The 20,825-nt window shown below is 39.6% G+C and overlaps 1 protein-coding gene across 1 annotated transcript in view; it reads right to left on the bottom strand.

Annotated features, from left to right (window-relative positions):
- The window catches only part of LOC142402480 (latent-transforming growth factor beta-binding protein 2-like), an 87,460-nt gene extending 67,142 nt beyond the window's left edge, over nt 1-20,318 (bottom strand). Inside the window, exons 1-3 of the mRNA XM_075488005.1 lie at nt 19,461-20,318; nt 16,735-16,808; nt 2,526-2,796 (exon numbers count right to left, since the gene is read on the bottom strand). Of these exons, the coding sequence (XP_075344120.1) occupies nt 2,526-2,796; nt 16,735-16,808; nt 19,461-19,912 (797 nt within the window). The 5' untranslated portion in view covers nt 19,913-20,318. The remainder of the gene's footprint in view (nt 1-2,525; nt 2,797-16,734; nt 16,809-19,460) is intronic.
- Nucleotides 20,319-20,825: the final 507 nt, after the last annotated feature.

The raw sequence follows: 20,825 nt of genomic DNA, 5'->3' as shown, positions 1-20,825 counted from the left end.
TGTTGTCCCAGACACTGAGAAGACAAAGCGGCGCGTCTGGGAAAAAAGCAACACACTGTGGAAATTCACATTACCTGCTTCGACTTAATTGATTACTTTTTCTTTCAGGATGTTATGTTTCGTAATATCCTTTCCTTCTTTCTCCTCTGGTTTGTCTTTCTTTAAACTATTTCTTGTAGTTGGCGCCAATTGACAGGCTGTGTTATTAACTGGGTGCCACTGACATAACAAGCCAAGTCTGCTCAAAGAAAGACATATATAGTACCTCACACCTTCTCCAGTAATGAAAAATGAAAGCAGACTGGCTGCATGTACCGTGCGGCCCTTGCTCCTGCAATATATAAGTGGGGGCAAGGCCAACATGATCTATCTCAGCCTGAGCATCTGTCCTCCCTACTCCCCTCCTCTGACTCCTTTATTGAGCCTTGGCACCGCTCTCGATATCTGACTCTCACTCACCGTGACCTCACATTGCTCGTGCTTTCTTGGCTTTGGAAACAGTGGAACCTCAACCTGATATTTGAAACCAAGACTTGCATCCACCAGTTATCCATAGGGAACACCGTTCCACCCCTAAAAGATCATTCTACACTGAGAGAATGTAGAAAATTTGCAGCAGTTCACAAAGGGCTCAAATGGCTTCCTGGAAGGACAAAGTCAAGTATTCAAATAATTGTTGAATTAATGCAAAAATGAAGGCAATTAACAATATAGATAGACATTTTTATGCTGTCCTGAAAATGATAGAGAAATTTACTGCTTTAAACAACTATTCCTTGGATTAGGTGGACATTTTAGAAGGGAAAATGACTCATGTTGAACTTAACAGCACCTCTTAGGGATGGTTAGTCATCCTCAGCAACACAGAGTTGGGGTATTTGTGATTCAGGAACGCTGTCTGCTTCTTACAATGTTGAACCTGCAGTTCAGTCTCACTCTATTTATCCCAGATCTGTGACTCAGTACACAAATATGTCCTGTGCGTCAAGAACAAAGAAAACACATGCAAAGCAACTGTGCACTCTCCAGAGATCTTGTATTGATTAGAAGATTTACTATGACTTCAAGATAATTGTTTTGGGAAGGAGGATGTATAAAAACTCTTTTATTAACCATCTGCCAAGATATTTAGAAGGGTTTCACTGAGCTACCACAAACACGTGGATGACTTGGCCAGCATTATTCCGTAACACCAACAAAAGCCCAATATGACACAAGACCTTCATAATTAGCAAGAGGAGCACCATAAATGTCAGATATAATTGAGAATGTTTCTGTGGTTTGGTGGAGAGAAATTACCCAGATGACAAACTGGCTAAATAGTGAGGGATGACCTCAGTGCCCAAACAAATTATGGCACTTAAACAGACTCTGAGTGGATTAGAAAAGCACTGGGCCTGAGTCCAAAAAATGGAGCACAATTTGACAAGATAAGTCGGAACCTGTAAGCAATAACAATCCATCACAAATATTCCCGGAAATAATTACTCCCTTTCAACAGCCTTGATCAGGGATATGGTTCTAGCCATGGTAAAGTGATAAATCAAACCAAAAAGTTATTTCCAAAAAGAGCGGAACTTAAACAGTTATACATCCGAGCCAAGAAACTATAAAGACTGTCTGATTAGGAGTCTTTGGAGAATTTTGCTGAATATACTGCAAGAGGCCTTCGCCTGAGCAATTATTATCAAGATACATTACAGTCATAATTATTCCAGTAAATCAAAGAACAAGCTGAAGCAGTCAAAGCCTACAGAGAAAAAATATTATCTTCCTGCTCATTTTCATTGCAATGAGTATATTTTACAAGGTATATTTTCCTTCAGATTTAACTTTTGAGTTTTTTTCAAACCATGGTAGCAAATGTTTCTTGCATTACTTAGTGTTTGTGTTATTTTGTGTGTATTAGAGATTTTACACATGAACCATGTCTTCTGGTTGGATTTATAGCAATGGTAAACATAAGCAGCACCAAACTTGTTATAAATGTACTACTGCTTGTTTAAGAGCCTTTAAATAATTTCAGATATTAGAGCAGAGCAATTATATATTAACCATGGCTGCAGTGTAAGAAAGTATCGGTGGTTAAAACAAATATATTTCTGGGCAAAACCACAAAATAGTGTATATTACAACACATTCAGCAAACTGAAATAATTGTTGCATGCAGTCCTTGAGATTTTATGGGCTCAAGATATAATTGAAAATCCAAACTCTGACTAAGGGAAACATAAGAAGCAAGAATCAATTAAATAAAATTGAATGGCCACCATCTGTGAGTTTGTTTGCAGAGTCAATAAGAGAATGTGTTTGACAAGCAAACTTGATCTGTTTGCCAATGCCAAACCATGCAGACAGTCCTGACCTTGGAGCAAGGAGTCAGCTGAATGGAGGTACACTTTCTAATGGTGAAAACCCTGAAAATATTACTCTTACACTCTTAAACATACTTTTGTTGCAGCCTTATTCTGTACAGCTTTAAGCCTCTTTTTGGCTCTAATAAGAAGAGCTCCGGAGCTACTTACGCAGTGTGGACAGGCTGTTTGGTGGTGGCAGGTCGCGGGGTCTGGACCTTGGTGGTGTCAGTCGCGTGTCTCTCTGATGGCCTTCTCTGTGGTTTGTCTCTCTGGAAAGGGTTGGTGCCAGGCTGAATGCGCCTCAGAGTGCCCCGTTCACGGATGTACACCTGCTCTGGGGCCACCTCTTCACAGCGTGGCCCCTGAAAGCCTGAGCGACACACACAGGTCTGTGGTCGGCTGCAGGAGCCACGGTTCTGGCAGGGGGGCTGGCAGTCAGCTGAGGAGAAAGCACAAATGGAGATCAAGTTTTCAACAGGTCATGCTAGAGCGTGTGCACCCCTTGTATGAAAGAGCGGTAGCAGAAATGGCTTTTCCCCATCTAAAGAACAGAGCTTACTTTGAATTGATTGAATCAAGGGGCCTTTAGTTTCCCCTTTGAAACATATTGGTTCTTCTCATTCAGCAAAGAGTTTGAGGGGCTGTCAGGTTCAATTTCTCCAGGGATTTTAATTGCCCTGTTTAGTCTGAATGTAAATGATATTTTACATGAGGTCTTTATCCAATTTCTGCTTGAGGTAAAGCCTATACAACAAGCTCATGGACCTGTTTAGTGCTGCTGGCATTTCTAACCTGATCTAGAATCCTAACACGGGCTGCTTAAGAGGGTCATAAATGTAAGAGGCCATTAAAAAAAAAAAGAGAGCAAATAGGAAAAACTATGCTGGCGGCCAACTGAGCATATCTAACACTTCATCACAGAGATCTGTTGAGCTGTATCCTTTATTTGAGAAACAATCTAAATCAGATGGCACTTACTGCACTAAAAAGATGAATACATACACAATATTCATCAGCAGACTGCAAATACAGAGTGCTGCAGTTATTTCGCAATCATGGAAAAATAATCCGTGTCACCCTTGCCAACCCACCGCATAACCTCCCAATTACACTCCGGTTACTTCAAGTACTGAGAGACGTTGTGGCATGCAATTCAAAATAAACAAGCTGATCTTGTAACAAAAAAATACGTGTAGTGGACGGCACTTGGGGATTTATGACACTGACCTCAAACAGTGCATCGCACCACTGGTCTGTGGTGGCTAAAGCAAACAGCGGCACTCCGTCAACAGCTATGGAATGCTATTGACACAGATGCTGTGAACACCGACATATCGCAGGCAGGAACGCTGCCACAGCTCTTGCTGGCAGTCAGAAAGGACCCCACTGGGTGCGAAGTGCGCTCTACCTGCTGCACATATCCTGTTATTGCAATTCTAACCAGATTTTAGCCACTTTGTTTCCTGTACTCTTCAGTAAAAGCACAATAGACACAGAGTGTGTCGTTTCTGATTACATAAGCTCAAAACTGACAGAAGGAAGCATGACAGTACTGTGTCACAACTGCATTGTTTGACGTTTATTTCCAAAGCTATGTAGCCACGCAGAGAGTCCCATATGTTTCCTGAGTTCTGACTGTGGTTTTCTCAAATAATATCCGTGTTTAATTGAAAACCACTGCATTATCCATCATCAGGCTGTGGTTTAATGAGAAAAACTGACAAATCGAGGATTAAATATCAGACAATAACAACTCTCTTTTGCTTTACTGTGAAGAAATTTTATTTGAACCATCTAATTCATTGAAGTATTGCGATTTAACTACTCTGGGGAAAATGTACACACTTTTTTTGATGAAGCGTGCACATTTACAGAAATGTGGTCGTGGATTTGTGTAACTTGGTACATGATCTCAATTTTCCATTATGGGATAAAAATGGGGATTGCCTGAGTTCTATTTGGCAAGAAGCAACATACATCATCTAACTAAAGTATGGGCTGGCTGGATGCTGCCGTCTTGTCCGGAGTCTGCTCAAGCTCAAGTTAGAAATGTGTGTTGGATCCAATAGACCACAGTGCCATTATGTTGGAGGGGGACAATGTTGTAATGTGTGAAACTGCATTCCTCATATAAAACTGTCTGACCAGGACTGACCAATGATCACAACGACCCATTTTCAGCTGTGAGGCAGACTAATACACCGCCTGTGCTGACAACAGAGTGGATAGGTCAGTGACTCTGGGCCTGACATGTGTCCAACATGAGGCTTGCATGGCCACAGCATACAGTGTCACTGCCTATCTGCGTTGTCTCTGGGCCCTGCCTTTGGGCTGTTGAACACATTGTCACAGTAATTGCTGTCGTGCAGATTTGTCTTTCACATCATTAAAACTAATTGCCTCACATTCCATCCATTTCACAAATATGTGCAGCAATTATTACTTTGCGAGAGTAATAATAAAATGAGAATCCATTGGAAATAAAAGAGGAGAAATGGCAAACATTCCAGACATTGCCACTTCAGCCTTAATTATGACCGAGACAGACTGGTCAAATTTTTGGAGATTGTGTCCACAACCAGTCATCTGAAAAGAGGAGACAATTAGAGTGAAGCTTTGACACCTTCACACGCAAAGTTAATCCATCTGATTCTCTAATAAACACACAATTAAAATTGAAACACCTTATCTTTGGGCTTGGCTAAAATATTTACAACTTTCAGTCCTCTAAAACTATGGGCAATGTTTTTAACCTTGTTAACATGTATATGTGGTGTTTTTTTTTTATGTAAGACATGCCATGAATGAAACCAGTGACAGTCTTAAAACCACAGATTCAGGCAAAAAAAGGGTTTCATAATGCAATAATCCTGTGGAACCGATCCTCTCATCTTGCAGGGTGGGGCTAACTGGATCTGGGACGAAGTTTATCTGACACTAGCAATTAGCAACACATCATTAGTTGTTTGCTACCGTAGTCAAGATCATCAGTGTGCATTTTTATATTAGTTCATCATGAGAGTCTCTACTGATGTTTTGCTGCTCTCTTTTTTAGTCTCTATTACAATGTGTTTGTGCATGTGTGCCTGTGGGTGTTTTTTTCTTATTGCCTACACTCCATGATTTTTTTTACAAGGAATAAGACATATAAACCATAGCAGAACAGACAAACACACAAAGCAGAGGCACATAGAGTTATGATAGTTACTGGGCCACATAAAAATAGTTTGCATTACTTTTAATACGATAAAATGCAAATTTATATTAAATGATGAGCTGTGCCTTTTGATGCAAGCAGTGTTGTACAATCAGAGCTGACTATGCTCCTCAGTGGGGAGGAGGCAGCATACAGTACCTTCTTAAATATGCCCAAAGTTAGGCATTTGGCTTTCACTTTGTATGTTTTTAATTATTTGGACAAGAGGGTAGAATTTAAGTAAGATAACTGACACCTGTTTGAGCTAAAATCTATTTATCTATTTGATTATGGAAATATTTTTTTAAAAACACTGATAGGCCTCACTCATTAGGAGTGAATCCAGCTAATGACACCATAATGACTTAATATTTCATGAGTGTAGTTGATGTTTTATCAGTCGCAGTGCACTGACAGTTGAGATGCTTTAGAGTCAGCACACAGCAGTCATTAGATGGTTTTCACTTAAAGGCACTTCCTCATTGGCTTCACTTTGGGCAGAGGAGTAATGTGGAGCAAATTTGTTATATTCATGAGTACCACCAGTAGAAAAGGCGTACAGTTACATCCAACATTGAATACCAAAAGGTCAATAGGTAGCATACACATGCAGCTTTAGGAAAAAGTTGCCTTATCTCAGAGTTACAAATTTTCTGGGGAAATGCCCACAATTATGAGGACTAATGTTTCTTGACATGGCTTGAATGATTTGGCAAAACTAAAATTCGCCATCTCAATGGTTGTACTATCTATTTACCTTTAGGTATCTAAAATCCTGTCTTGGCAATTATAAATCCTCTAAAAACTCATCTATGTACTTCCGTATTGTGCCTTTCAAAGTTTATACCATGAAAAATCCCTCGTGCCTTTAGAATTGCTCTAGATGACTCTATCTTTTTGTCCACATTCAGTGAATGGGGATCTATGAAGATATTAATCTGTCCCCACAAATATCTCAACCTGCCAGCAATTGACACCAGCCTTTCCAGTCTCACTTAAGCAATGACCAGCTCTAATACTGGTGTTATCCAGCCATACATTTATGTATCCAATGTGTTATGACTGCATGTTCAATAAAGCCCACTTAGAAAAAAGAAACTTCAGCCATACATCCTTCAAACCAGAGTGAAGGAATTATACAAGGTAATTTTCATGTGGAAGTACTGTCATGCTAATGTATTCAATTCCTATACTTTTAACAGTTCGGGTGCTGCTAGCTCTCGGAGACAGGCTATATCAGAGCTGCTATCCAGCCCAGCACTCCAAAAGGTACACTCTCTGCGGAAGCCACTAACTCTGGGAGTGCTGAGCATTCACAGGAGCTCATCATATATCTTGTTACACTTAAAAATATAGTTTTGGACATGTTAAAATGGTTAAAAACTTGATTTTAGCAGAGGGGGATTTCAATGATGTAATTACCTTGACATTACAAAATGATATACTAGGAAATAACCTATTTTTAAGGATTTTGTGTAAGCCATTGTATGGCAAGAGGCATTTACTACGAACTAAGATATTTTGATAAACAGCAATTAGTTTTTTAAGAGTTCAATCATCACCTAAAGATGGAATTCAGGCTCCAGAAGGATACACATCATTAAAGTTTATGAAAGACTTTAGTGCTTGAGTAGCATCACTCAGGAAAGCCCCAACGACTATGGTTAATGTAAATTTCCAATGTTCACATAGGGGTTAGATAAATAATCTTATGTAAGTAATAAACATTGTAAATGTTTTAGGTTGCATTTGAGACAATGATGCAATAATTCTCAGCCTACATTAAAACAGTCCCAGGGTATTGTTCATAATTTCTCCAGAGAGTTACAGCTGCCTGTTATGAGTTTAACTTTGTCCATTCAACTAAGATTGCCATTTTTGTTGCTCTTCCAATGGACTTTAATTTCATACTTGCGCTTGTTTCCACTCCATTACAATCCACCAGAGATTTGTCTTCCCTCTCTCTGACTCTTAAGTAATACAACCCATCAAATCTTTACAGCCCTTTCATTGAGCAAGGGGCCATCTGAAACCAGTATCTGACATGATTTAAACATGTAGAGAAATCTCCCCCTTTTCCACGGGTCAGCAATGCTGCCAAAGATAACCTGACCTTTCTGAAAATAATATTGATAATGAAAGCATAATCACAATAATCTTGGGAAGGACTCTCCACAGACTGAGAGCGCAATTATCAGATTTAGAGGCTTGGAGTTGCTTTGGAGATTAGAATTTAGTAGATGGTAACAGAGGGCTTGACTAAAGGCTCTTTCAAACCCTGACACTAAGAGATAGGAAGTTGGATTAAAAAACAGATTAAATATCATAGGAAATAAAGCAGCTTGCTTATGACTGCCTACTGAGGTGTCACTTCATGTGTTAAATTTGCAGGTAGAAAATGTTTTTGTGTGTGCATGTTAGTGGATGTAAAGAGGCTAAATCTAAAGCATATCTTGGGTTCTGAAAATAGTTGACACTTTACACAAAGTTGCACAGAATACTGGCAGACCTCATGTGATGACAGCGGGAGGCTCTCTTTAGGAGTCATAGAACCTGACAGATCTCATGAGGCAGGGTGAAGAGACTAGCTTGACAATTCACATCTCATCTGTACTCACAATCCACTGAAGAAGTAATTATTTGGTCTATTGAGCAGTTAATACAATTGCCTCTCAATTCATATCATTTCAAGTGCGTGTTAATATCTTTCCAACATGTTGTTACCACATGGTTGCTAGTGCAAGTGCTATCATTTTGGGTCTACCATAACCAAACTTTGCCGTCTGCAACTTAACTGCTGTTTCTTAAAACTCTGCAAGCTTTCATTAAAAGCTTAGAAACAAACTTCTTTATTCTGTTAATCAAAACCAGAGGGGAAAAAAGCCTAACACCATTTGACTGATCCTTTATTTGCTCTTTGTGGTACATTTTACAGGGGTTATATTTCATCAAATTAAGGTTTCTCTGTCATAGATGCATATTTTTCAATAACAGTGTGGGTTTTTTGGTCCAATACAGTAGTCAGAGCTTTTACTCTCCAAACCCACCTCAAGTCCATGTGGGAATTTTGATAACCTACGTCTGACTCGTGACACAGTATACATTACTTTTAGCCGTTCCTATTGTGCCTCCACCACACCCCTCACACTCCAACTTTCAGCCTCTAATGGGCCACATGCTGGGGCACTCTGTGGAGGATATCTGGATCTGGAGGTAGTGCACCGACAACTTGTAAAGCTGACTGTGAGAGACACGTGTTCACCAAAAACCTGCAAACCCCGTCCTCCTAAGGGATCACAAACCAACAGCTTCCATATGGTCTTTAAGCAGGAGGGCGCAATGATATATGGTTGGCTACAAACTACTCTAACAATGCACTGGCCTCAGTGAGGCTCCATGTGACTGAGATACAAGGGGGCTTGTTGTCAATGTTGCTCTCTAATTGTCAACCAAGCTCGGGTTTTATCAGAGAGATCTGCTTCCCTGCATGGTTTTTGTTGCATCATAATGTCATTAATAATGAAAAAACTTGTTTTGAGTGTTAATAAAAAGTACCTTCAGACTTTGCTTGAATAATTGTTCTTCACTACTGCTTATGGACAAAAATGTCCAAATAAACAAAATAAGAAATTATATAACAAGGAGACCAGATGATGAATAGTTGCCCATTCTCTCCACACTTTTTTTGTCAATGGTAGCAATTAGAAAAACATGCGGAGTCGAACAGCAAAACAGGACTCAATTGCAACCTAAAAACAAACGCGCCAGCTGGAGTGGAGAAAGCGGCACTCCTGGTTTGGACAGACAAAACTGAGGGCGAGCTGTCCAGCGCTGGTGTTAATGATGGGGTTTTTGATGATGGAGTGTGTATTGATTACAGGATCTGTCTAATGGGCTATAACTCTCTACAGGGCTGCTAAAGGAGAGTCATGCCCCCAAACTGTAAACTGTGCAACCCCCACAAATCCACACACGACATTTAAAAGCCTAGGAGGACTCGGTGGCTGTCTGTGTGCAGTAATTTCAAGCCCAGCTCAATGACGTCGCCAGAGACAACAGTATCTTTAAAACCTCCTCCTGTTCTTGTAAAACGGAGAATGCTGCTATGCTGGCTCGGTTCTCACTGGTGTTAGGTCTTGTTGTGAGATTTTACCCTTAAAAAATGGCTTATTATCCACAAGATGTTGACTCTCCATATCTGAAGTCACTTTGTTAAAGTGGCTACTTGGCAGGGAAGCTGTGTTCACTCTGAAGGTCATGGTGCAAACTGTAACAATACTTTTCCCTAAAGTAAAGATGAAATGACAAACCTGTAACACTAAAGTTCAAACATTTGTTACACCCAATAAATATCTTTTCTGCCACCGAAGACATGCATGCATTTGACTTGTTTGGTTACAGGAAGAGAAAATATCCCAGTTCTATAAATGTGCAAGCAAATTTGTGCGATCTCTGTGATGAGTTTTTGTTGCGGTACAGAAGTCAAAGGATTTTCTCAAAATATTTACATTTTTCCAGTGTGTGTCTGGGAGAGTAAAAAAAAAGTTTGAGTAAACTCAAACAGCTTAATTGAAATTTTTTGGGTGCAGCTTTTGAGGTCAGAAAGCGTTCACATCTGTATGTCCTTGATACTACACCAGCTGCCTCCCACATGTAACAGCTAAGGGCAGACATTAACCCTTTCACACCCACAAGGAAAAATACATGCTAAATAAGAAGGAGAATTTTGCAATTTTGAATAGTATCAACCCTGATTCTACAACATCTAACAGCAAAAGGCTTAACGTTCAATGTCCACAACATTTATTCTTTATTTTGTCGTCATGGTTTATGTTTAAACAAACTAGCTTTTTACCTTTTCTGTAAGGACACATATATCTTAACCCCTTACCAAATTTTGTGAAGGTGATAATGATTAATAATGATTGGATGATTAAGTAAAGAGTAAGAACCAAATAAGCAGTGACGGTGTAGTAATTGTGATCTAACTCTTAAGGTCCCTTTAAATATATCAGTCTAAAGGTCCCTTTAAATAAATCAGTCTGAGTGGTTCCTGAGTACTTCATCATTACTTCATCAGTACATTAGTATACCTTTCTTCACAATAAGTGGTGTATCATTCTTGCTGAGAAATGTCTACTTAGTTAAAACTGGAATTTATCCACACATCATGAATGATGCTTTCATTGGTTACCATTTCAGCCTATGGAGGTTTTATTAGTAATCCATTATTACATTTATAATAAGATCAAACTGAAGTAGATGATTCAGTGCAAGTCAGTGTGTGTGGCTGCAGGTTACAGCACTTTTAAGATTGTCTTAAGAGTATAAATGTATTTGTCATTTCAGTGTCTCAGGATATGAAATAATTTTGGGACTATCTGAACTATACTACATGATACCAATCCTAGTTGTGGAGATATTTTGTATCTTATTCATTCTTTGTTATGTCCTGTTTAGGGCTGGGCAACGATTACATTTTTTTATCTAATTAATCACATGATTTCCCTGATTAATCACGATTAATCGCATTTGTACGCAAAATCCAAAAATGAATTCAAAAGGAGTATATAGCTTTTAGTGTTTACTTTTATTTTAAATGTACTGCCATATAAATGAAAGTGCCATAACATTTGTTGTGCAAACACGCTTTTAGCATCAGCATTTTTACGTAGAAGCCTTGCTCCACTGTCTGTTTCGTTGAATGACTTGCTGGTATCAATTGTGTGTTTTTGCCTATAAGTGATATTTTAGACTGGAACTACTACGGTAATAAGAGAATTCAACTTGGCAGTGTTTACAGATGACTTTGGTTCTGTCGACTCCGCTGTCTGGAGGAACTTTAAAATGAAAATGGCCGAGTAAAAGTTCCGTACCCTTCTCCATGTTTGGTGGATCCGCCGATTACTTTCTTTTCCGGTTCCGCAGCAGACGGCAACAGACTTTTACAAAATAAAACAAATTATAAAACCTGCGCTAATGCCCGATAAAATATTTATCGGCGTTAATTGATTAACGAGTTAACGCGATAATAACGAGGTAACTCACCCAGTCCTAGTCCTGTTCAATGATTCTTTTGTTTTGTTTTCTCTTGGACATCGCGTCTGTAATTAGTTGACTGATTTATGTATCATTTGGGATGCACTCTATGATAAAGGAACAAACAAAACTCAATAAGAAAGTAGAAGCTATGAATTGTAGATTTGAATGTATTACTTGGTTCATATCTACAGTTACATGAATCAATAATGATATGTATAAAATACATTTATTCACGAAATTAAACTAATTAAATTGATTGAGAGTATCTTATTTACTCAGAGTTAACTAGTGAGCTCCTCATACACTCCTTAGTTGTTCCGTGTTAACTATCAGTTTGGTCTTTCCAGTTCTACTTGTGCTTTGAATATATTCAATCATTTCAGTTACGCTGAACCAGTGTGGCATTTCTAAAAAAACAAATTTTCAAAAAGGACTTTCAATGAGCTCCCATGAAGTTCACATTTTAATGTTAAACAGCTACATCAAGCCTTTAGCGTGACATGCAGTGTGTCCGTGCTGTAAAGCTCTAATCCAGATCCTACAACACATGATTACGTATCACACAGCATAGACTGTCTCTTTGGAAAAACAGGAAAATGTACCTTGTGATGACAAAGGTTACCAAGAGATGGAGTGACTTTTCTGCCTGAGGAGTGACATGATTGTTGAGATGGAGCAGTGAGCAGCACAACAGGCCGAAGAAAGCTGGAAGGCAATCCAAAAGAAACTCCTCCCCACCGCCTTTCACTCTATCAAACACCAACTGCTTAAAAGACTGAAAACAACTTTATTCTTTCTCATGGATGATGCACTTTTCATCTGCGCTCTTTGATAGACGTTTAAATTAAGGGCCATTTGCAAGCTTTCTTGGCGGTATCAAACTTGCAGCATGTTGCCATGTGTAGCGCACACTTTCAACAAGACGTGATGTATAATGTGGCAAAATGTATTCCACTCCAGAAACCACAAAATAGCACATAAGCTAGAGGGGAAAAAAAGGTAAAATGAAAGCCAGTTCCTGTCTGTGCTGCAGGAACCCTTTTCTCTGTGTTTCTATATTGTCCAAAAAGTTCACTCTGTGTGTGGTAGACCATGCCATTAATCCAATTACTAAAACAGCTATGCCAACTGGAGCACAACTCAACAAGAGAACCTACCACCATGACCTACATTAATACTTAAGATGTCTTATAGCCATGCTAAAGTCAGGCTTATTGGCATGAAGTCATAAATATTTCAAGAACGCCTCAATAAAGTGCATGAAATTTGTAATAACTAAGCTGTTGGATGTAATCTGACTTAGATTTATGTCCCCTTCAGGGTAAATACTATAAATTTGGCAGTTCTTTCATTTCTCCAACATAAAATTTCAAATTTGCCAAGTACAAAAAAATACATGCAAACTTCTGACACCCCATCACCTTCAGTTGCATTTTGTGTTAATCTCTTAATAACAAATGCTAGTGTGCTGTCATGGAAAGAGATAGAGCACCTGGTAAATATTACCTGCTAAATAGGTCATACTTAACATTTCACACGTTATGTGCATCAGTTTAGCAGAGACCCACCAAATCGAATTGGAATTTTCAGAAAAAAAAAGAAATCGTATCAAAACACATGATGAAAAGATATGTGACTTGGGACTTTAGCCTCAGGTTTTAATGACAGGCTTCGTTTCCAGGCAATCATACCAACTCATGTGATCACTAAACTAAATCTGTGGGTAGAGCCTTGATTCAGATCATGAATAGTGATTCTGTCATATGATCTCTTGGCCAGATCATCCACAGCTAATGCTATTTTGACTGAAAGCCTCATTAAAGAGTTCTAAAATATGAATGAAACTTCTGTAGGACGGTACAAACGAGAGGAGCTGTGATTCAAATCTCCTCTTCAGTAATAGAGGCTTCAAAAGTTCTTAATGTCATTGTTTTCCTTTCCAAGAAGTGTTGTCAACCAAAACTTTAAAACAGTAATCACACACCAATGTACAAGACATCTAATTGAGGGTTATTGTATTTACCCTAAAACAGACCAGCAATTATAACTTCCACTCTAATTCCATTGCAAGGTAACTTACTATATTTTGTAAACAGTGGCCTTTCCGACTACAATATGCCCAATGGGGCAGATTTTTTGGTACAAACCAACATGCTGCTTTCTCTTTTTGGCAATTACTGTTTAGACATTCCCAGGGTTTACTATTACCAGTGTATTCAATGAATGATCAGTTTGCTTCACTGCAGGTTAAAACCATTTCAAATTCATAGAAACCATTACAACATGTTATCTAGAGTACTAACAATAAGCCAACATCTGTAGTGTTCAACACAAGGAGTTAATAAAAAACAACAACAGCAGTGCAGCCGACTGATAATCAGGACTAATAAGCAGGACTACTGCTGGACTGTTACTGAGCGAGGCTGCAATATGGACTCCCTCTGCTCTTCATCTAAGCAATAAAACTTTTGATGAACAGATGTGAATCTCGACAAAGTGGGGATTAAGTGCAGGTACTGACCCAGAAACAAAATGCTCCATTCATCTTGACAGGAACTTCCAAACTAAAACAGCCAAGAGGACAGTCTCATTTTACCAGATGACCACAACACACACTAACGGTTCTCTGCCACCATGAATAAAATCAAATAAATCTATGAACTTTTATCTCTAATTAAGGCAGCAACTTGACCAAAACACAGACAAATATAATGAAGCAGTGGAAGTTCAATGCTTTTCTTATAGGATTAAGGCTTTTTATCAGACAGCCCTAGCTATTTTTGACATAATAGTTGCTTTAATAACAAGTTTGCTAACTATCCATCCTGAAGTTGAGACATTCAGCTCTAAAACTGCTAGGATCTGGGCAGGGGCAAGCTCTTAGTAAGATAGATGACAATCTCAAAGTCGACCCATGCATACCAGACGAAGATCTTTTTATAAACATATTTCTGAAACATGTAGGCGCACTCCCTGGATAGAGGGCGATCTGGTTTCTGACGTGTATTTGCTTTGGGTTCAACCCAATTGAACAAGGAGGTATTGTTAAGAAGCCATGATTCTAGACAACCAATCCAAGCCTGCAGCTGACACTTTTAATATTAGACATTACATCAATCCCTTAAGCAAGATGTTCCTAAATACAGCTCAGCCACGCTATGTTTTCACTTTTGCTTCCAGCTGACAGGTTTGTTCCTTTTCTTTCCCCCACAGTGAACGGGTGTTCTCATGCTGCCATCTCCTAATAAAGCAGCCTGGGACTCAGGCGAGGACAGAATAAAGATAGCCTGAGCCATTTTCTCTCCACGGAGGTCTTCTACGAGGGGGCGTCCAGTCCCAGTTCGAGTCTGGGGCCTTTGTGTTGGCACCTTGCCGAATGTAGGGCTTCACTCAGCTGATGATAACATAGCCTCAAGTCAGACCTGGGTGAGGGCCAAGCTGTAAGGGGGTCCAGATGGCTGTACAGACCTCTGGCCTGTTCAGATGCACTGTCTTGTTTAACACAGTTGCTTTAGAACCTGTTACTTTTCAGCAGACTAAAGTATTTACTCTTTTAATAGGGTAACTACATCCCCATATTAACTGTAATTTATGCCGTTCTAAGTGCGTCTATCTGGGGATTGAGGAAAAAGACGGAAGGAGGTTTTGCACGGGGCAGGAGGGACGGAGATTTAATAAGAAGACTGCTGGGGCCAATCAGCTTGTTGTGTAATTAACTGGCTGAAATGTGTGTGAAATGTGTTTGCGTGTGTGCAAGAGGGGAATAATTAGCAGAGAGGGAACAGAGAAAACAGTAAACAAGTAAAAAAAAAAAAAAAGTTTTTTTGCACCACATGCAGTGTAGGTTTTACTTCACTTGTAAAATTTAAAGATAACTTTTACTTAAAAAAAAAAAGTTCTCATTCCAACCTGCTATTTCTGCCTACAGCAAACAATGGTGGTCGAGAATATTAAATTGAATCATCACATTCAAGAAATAGCTCTGGTGAACCCATTTTTATTTCAAGACTAGCATGAAGAACAAGTCTAAATAGATTAAATCTTTGCTATGACTGTCCACTGGTGAAAGACAGGAATATCAACATGTTTAGGATGATATGGATCTAATTTTGCACCTGTCGTTGTACTTATTAATTAACAGCTATTTTCATTTATTACACTTTTAATTACCTGGGAGTTAGTGTATCCAGGGCTGTTGTGGTCAAATAAAAGCAGAAGCAGTTCCACCTATAATTATGGGCTGCTGTCAAAAAACAGAGCCAAGTGCTAACTGCTGGTAATTTCCAAGCAGGAACTTTCATGAAAAGAAAAGGCAAACATTGCATGATGAATGTGACCATGGGGGCAATAACACCCCAGAAAAACTTTCATAGGGCAATTCTTCTTGACAGGATAGTCATTAGGTCATTACTGTGTTATTTTTGCATAAGATTGTAAGGCTGTCAAAGTTTACTGGTGGGGAACATAGTAATATACATAACGCATGTCAGCTCGCTTGTGATCTCATGTACATGTATGATCGTGGCTGCCAAACAATGAAATTTAGCAGTTGACTGAAAGAGTAAACATGACAATTACATTTATGAAAAATGGCAACAGATAACTTTCCACTCCAGTGTTTCCAAGTGGTAATATTGCCAACTCCCCTGCTGCAAAGATTGGATTGCTGTCCATTTACAAAGCTACTACAAACAACACAGAACATGAAAACATCCAACTTTGTAAATAAGAGAGAAGAAAGAAGGGATAAAGGCAAATAATCATATTTTGTTTGAAGTAGAAACATTTTTTGTAAGTTCAAGAATGTTAACATTGTAAACAAGTACAGCTTGGGTTGGCATCAGGCTGGAGGGGGGTGAATAGAAAAAACTTAAGTTCATTAATTAATTTAGTTTATGAAGGAGATAAGTGTAATGGCGGACACCATTTCTTGTAAGCTGTAAACCAAGCCTCCTCTCTTCTTGGAAACAGAATTACATCATTAAAAGCAAGAGAACCAATCTAAAGACTTATTGTGTCGTCATTCTGGGGCCAAAATGTTGTGCAATTGACATTTACTTCATAATGAAAAGCTAAAATAAGAAAGGTTTCTGTTGCCACTTTAAAGTTTACATATTGAACCACATTAATAATACTCACGTTTTATGCAGCGGTTGGTTCCCGGAGCCAATGCCCAACCAGAGCAGCACTGCTGACCTCCACAGACATTCGGCCTAAATAGGGAACCACATATACAAAAACAAGTGTGAAATAAGGCACCGATGGTATTTGTCAGACATATAGTAACATAAACAGCTTCTTAAAAACCATGGAGTAATAAATACGTGTCCGAACATCTTCAAACTGTTGAATTACAAACAGATCTGATTGCAAAAGCTGTTGTAATGTCTAATCATTTTGATGTGGCTTGCCTGTTGATATGGACAAGTTTGAGTTTGTGCAATAACTGCATTCTTTTTTTTTAAAACAAAAATTCCAGGTCAAGTCCCGAAACTCAATCTGAATGGAGACTCACGTGTCTCTCATTCTGTTATGTGAGAGTGCAAAATGAACACAAACCAAGTTATCTGAGCCTAAAAGGGATTATTAGAGACACGTGGGACATGAAAAACACACTGCATCTTCTATAAATCACTGAGCAAATGAAGGGAGACAAGTTTTAAACAGTTATAACTGGATTCTTTCTCTTTAATCTGCACTTGTAGCGCTGGCCAATTTTTGCAGTGAGGCAGATGAAAAGGCACCAGACCACAAGAACAACTTCAGGGTAACAGTCAACACGCTGGCATGGATCTTTTCCCCATCATCTTTTCACAAGATATTACAGTAAGTGGAAGTCTGACTCATGGTGATTTGAGAAGATAACAAGGATTGACTCATTGACCTCAGTTGGATTGTTCTCATTAGATGGTGCAAGTGTTACTGAGGCGTCACAGGGATAACATGAACATGTTGGGACCCTCTGGCAAGCTGAGCTTTCTCATAAATCAAGCGCATCAAGCCAGGCCCGTGCCAAAGGCATCAGTCATCACCTTCAAATTCCATCTAGGGATTTATGTATGTAATGGCGACTTTTATACAACATAACTACCATGTTCAAGGTTAAAATACATGCATACTTAGATAACAACTTGTTCACACTTTTATGATTGTTTGATGTGGTGGAGAATTATTTCACCACTGAGCTGTCTGGATCAATAAAGGATCCAACAGGTGCACTGAAAACAGAAAGGGAGTCATTCTGAGCCAACTTGAATGTAGCGGAGGGTTAAGAGTTCCCTGCACTGCCAGTGCTGAAAGATACAGTGCAATGAGTGAGCTTAGTGGGAATTCCAAGAGGAAATGTGTCATGCAAACACTTTCTCTAACAAGCAGCAGATGATTTCTCTGAAACGAATGAATCAAACCGTTAAAATCACCACACAGACTACTATAAGGTAAGGCTCCTGCAGATTTATGTAACACTTTTTTTATGCTCCCCTACAATTCAAAGAACCTTTTACATTCAGTGCTGGAATAAGATTTTTTGGCAATGTCAAGCAAAGTATTCACCTCATGCTGCAATAAGACATGCTGGCTCTGATACTGAAGGCAGATATTTTCTTTGCACAATACTTTTAAATAGACTTCAGGTCAAACATGCACCCCTGCAACTGTAACAGCAATGCTGTTTTTAATATTTCATGAATCACTGTTTTTTAATGGGTAAACTGTAGAATCAGTAAGAGGTATAAAGTATATAAGTACTGGATAATATCTGTCCTTGACATTTCTCGACTTACTTAGATGCTAATTTCTAGGAACTTGTGCCACAGTAATATCATTAGAATGAATCAATAGCAAACAGGGGGGACAAGAACTGAAATAATTTGTGCTCTTCCGCATTAGGCAAGCAATTATGAAAGTTATTTTTGTCTTTGCAAACCAGTTAAAAAAAAAAATCTCTCGTAAATTGGCCACGTAATCAATTTTCTAAAAGGCAAGGGGCCTTGTTATGACACGCATATTCATATTTCACTGTCTGCAGCTGAAGGTGAGCCATTAAAATCCCTGTCTGATTATCATGTAAACATCCAACCCTCAAGTGTGTATCAAGCTTTGTCCCTATGGAGCAAACAGGACTGGATGCACGAGGCTTCATTTAACAAAAAAGAAATACCTCTAATATGGAAACAGCCCATCGTGCTGTTTAGAGTTAGACAGAGACAAAAAAAGAAAGAGACAATTAGGAAACAGGTGTTTCTGATCACTATGTGAATTTGCTAATATTCAACAGAAAACGTTCCGAGCCACCATAATACACGGCCACAGGGAACAGCACAAAAGTGGGGCACACACAGTGAAGTAATGCAGCTATTCTGTGTCTACAACTGAAACATACTGTAATGTGCTGAAATAAGACAGCAATAATGCCATGTAAAACAGTTCAAACACAGTTCATCCATACATATGTGCATTTGCTGTTTATTAAGTTTGCAGTATCAGCCCCCATAATCAGCACAGTGTTTAACCTCAGTTATCATTCCATGCCCTGCCATGACCCTCATGACAAAACACAGTGTCCCCATTGCATTTCACATTCATCTGGCTTTCTGGATGACAATTTAATGTAGTATACACAGAGAAGCGTACAGCTCTTGTTACATCATCCAATGGTTTTCCTTCCAGGAAGAAAGATTCCGCTAAAGTGGGCCACCACCACATTACTGTAAACCACATGGACTCGTGTTGGCTGCAGTAAAATAGGTCAAACTAATTCCTCCAAAACTGCTGCTGCTGGACTGAGCTGGGCTGGCTCGAAGACTTTGACGAAGGAGAGAAAAGCACTTATTTTTTAGTATGGATCACTTGACTGTCACTCTTACCCAACAAGTCGCCTGGTGCTGGCAGAGCTGGGCTTGCTGCTCTGCCTGCGGTTCACCCTGGACCTTTGCTGGTGGCTCTCCGGGTGTCTGGGGCCGCGCTGCGCAGACACAGGGTCCTCCCGAGGGGCGTCAGCAGCGTGAGGCGGACCGGCTTTGGATATGTGCCTGTGGTCCTCTTCATTTGATGCTCCCCTCGGCACACGGACAAGGGTTCCAGGCTGGCTGGTCCCGTGAGAAGTTTCACTGGATGTTTTCGAGGATGCACCGTCTTGCGGTCCTCTTGACGAGTGACCTGGACTGATCCCCCGGGACTGCTGCTGGTCCCGGAACGCATGGCCTGCCCCAGCACCCTCATTCTTCCCACCTGTCTCCTTGTGGCTGTCACCAACCCGCATGAGCGCAAGAGTTAAAACAACCAGAACAGCAAATCCTGCACGCTCCATTTTGGACATGTAAAGTTTTGAAACTACCGCGTAAAAGGGCAGATCGCGTTACAGTTTTATGAAGAGCCACTGAAATATCAGAAAAATATTAAAAACGCGATTAGTCTAGACGAGCTCAGAAAGCCTGCATCCTCTCCCAAGAATGAAAGAAGCCTGGATACCTCCTCATAATGCCCAGGTAAGACTCACGCAGAATGTCCTCAGGTTGTCAAATGAGTACTTAACCTCTGTCAAAAAATTAAAAAACTATCAGTTATTTTCTTCCCAGCGTAGAAAAAGAGTTATTTTAGGCGAACATCATTGCATCTGTTTTAGTTTATGTTTAACAAGAGAAGTGGCACAAACAGAGCAGCGCGCTAGTTACAGGGCTGCTGAAGCTGTGCTCCAAGTGAGAGAGTTTGAATTGTGCTCCCATGAATATCACCACCTCCTTGGATCTGAAGTCACTGGGAATTTTTGTAGCGATTGCATGCGCTTTGCTGGAAGAAACACCCCCTTGTCGGCTACATTGTTGCTTCCACATGCAGCACGGCTCGGTCCATGTGGCCACACGCACTTTCTCTGGCAAATTAAGAGACGATGCTTTTTTTTTTTTGTCTTTAACTGTGGCTCTTTTTAGCACAGTTGGACCTACGATGGTATACATGCAGCTGCGTTGATAATCCCTGTCAATGCATATTTGAACTGACAGACTACAATGTTGTAAAAATTAAGACACCCAAAACTTCCAGATGTTTTCCTGTAACAGTTCCAATAAGAGCGCTGGGTTCATTCAAGTTAGGAAGTTTCTTTTATGATTATTCCAATTAACTTCGTGTACTCTGATTATTTTATGGTCTCATTAAACTGCCAGGACATTCTGTAAAGGAGAATAAAAGTTCATTTACAATGGAGCCCTTCAGCTTTTAGAGATTTTACATGA

The sequence above is a fragment of the Odontesthes bonariensis genome, chromosome 17 (assembly GCF_027942865.1).
Source record: "Odontesthes bonariensis isolate fOdoBon6 chromosome 17, fOdoBon6.hap1, whole genome shotgun sequence".
Taxonomy (NCBI): domain Eukaryota; kingdom Metazoa; phylum Chordata; class Actinopteri; order Atheriniformes; family Atherinopsidae; genus Odontesthes; species Odontesthes bonariensis.
Note: the sequence above shows the minus strand (reverse complement) of the source record. Positions and strands in the feature narration are given on the sequence as shown.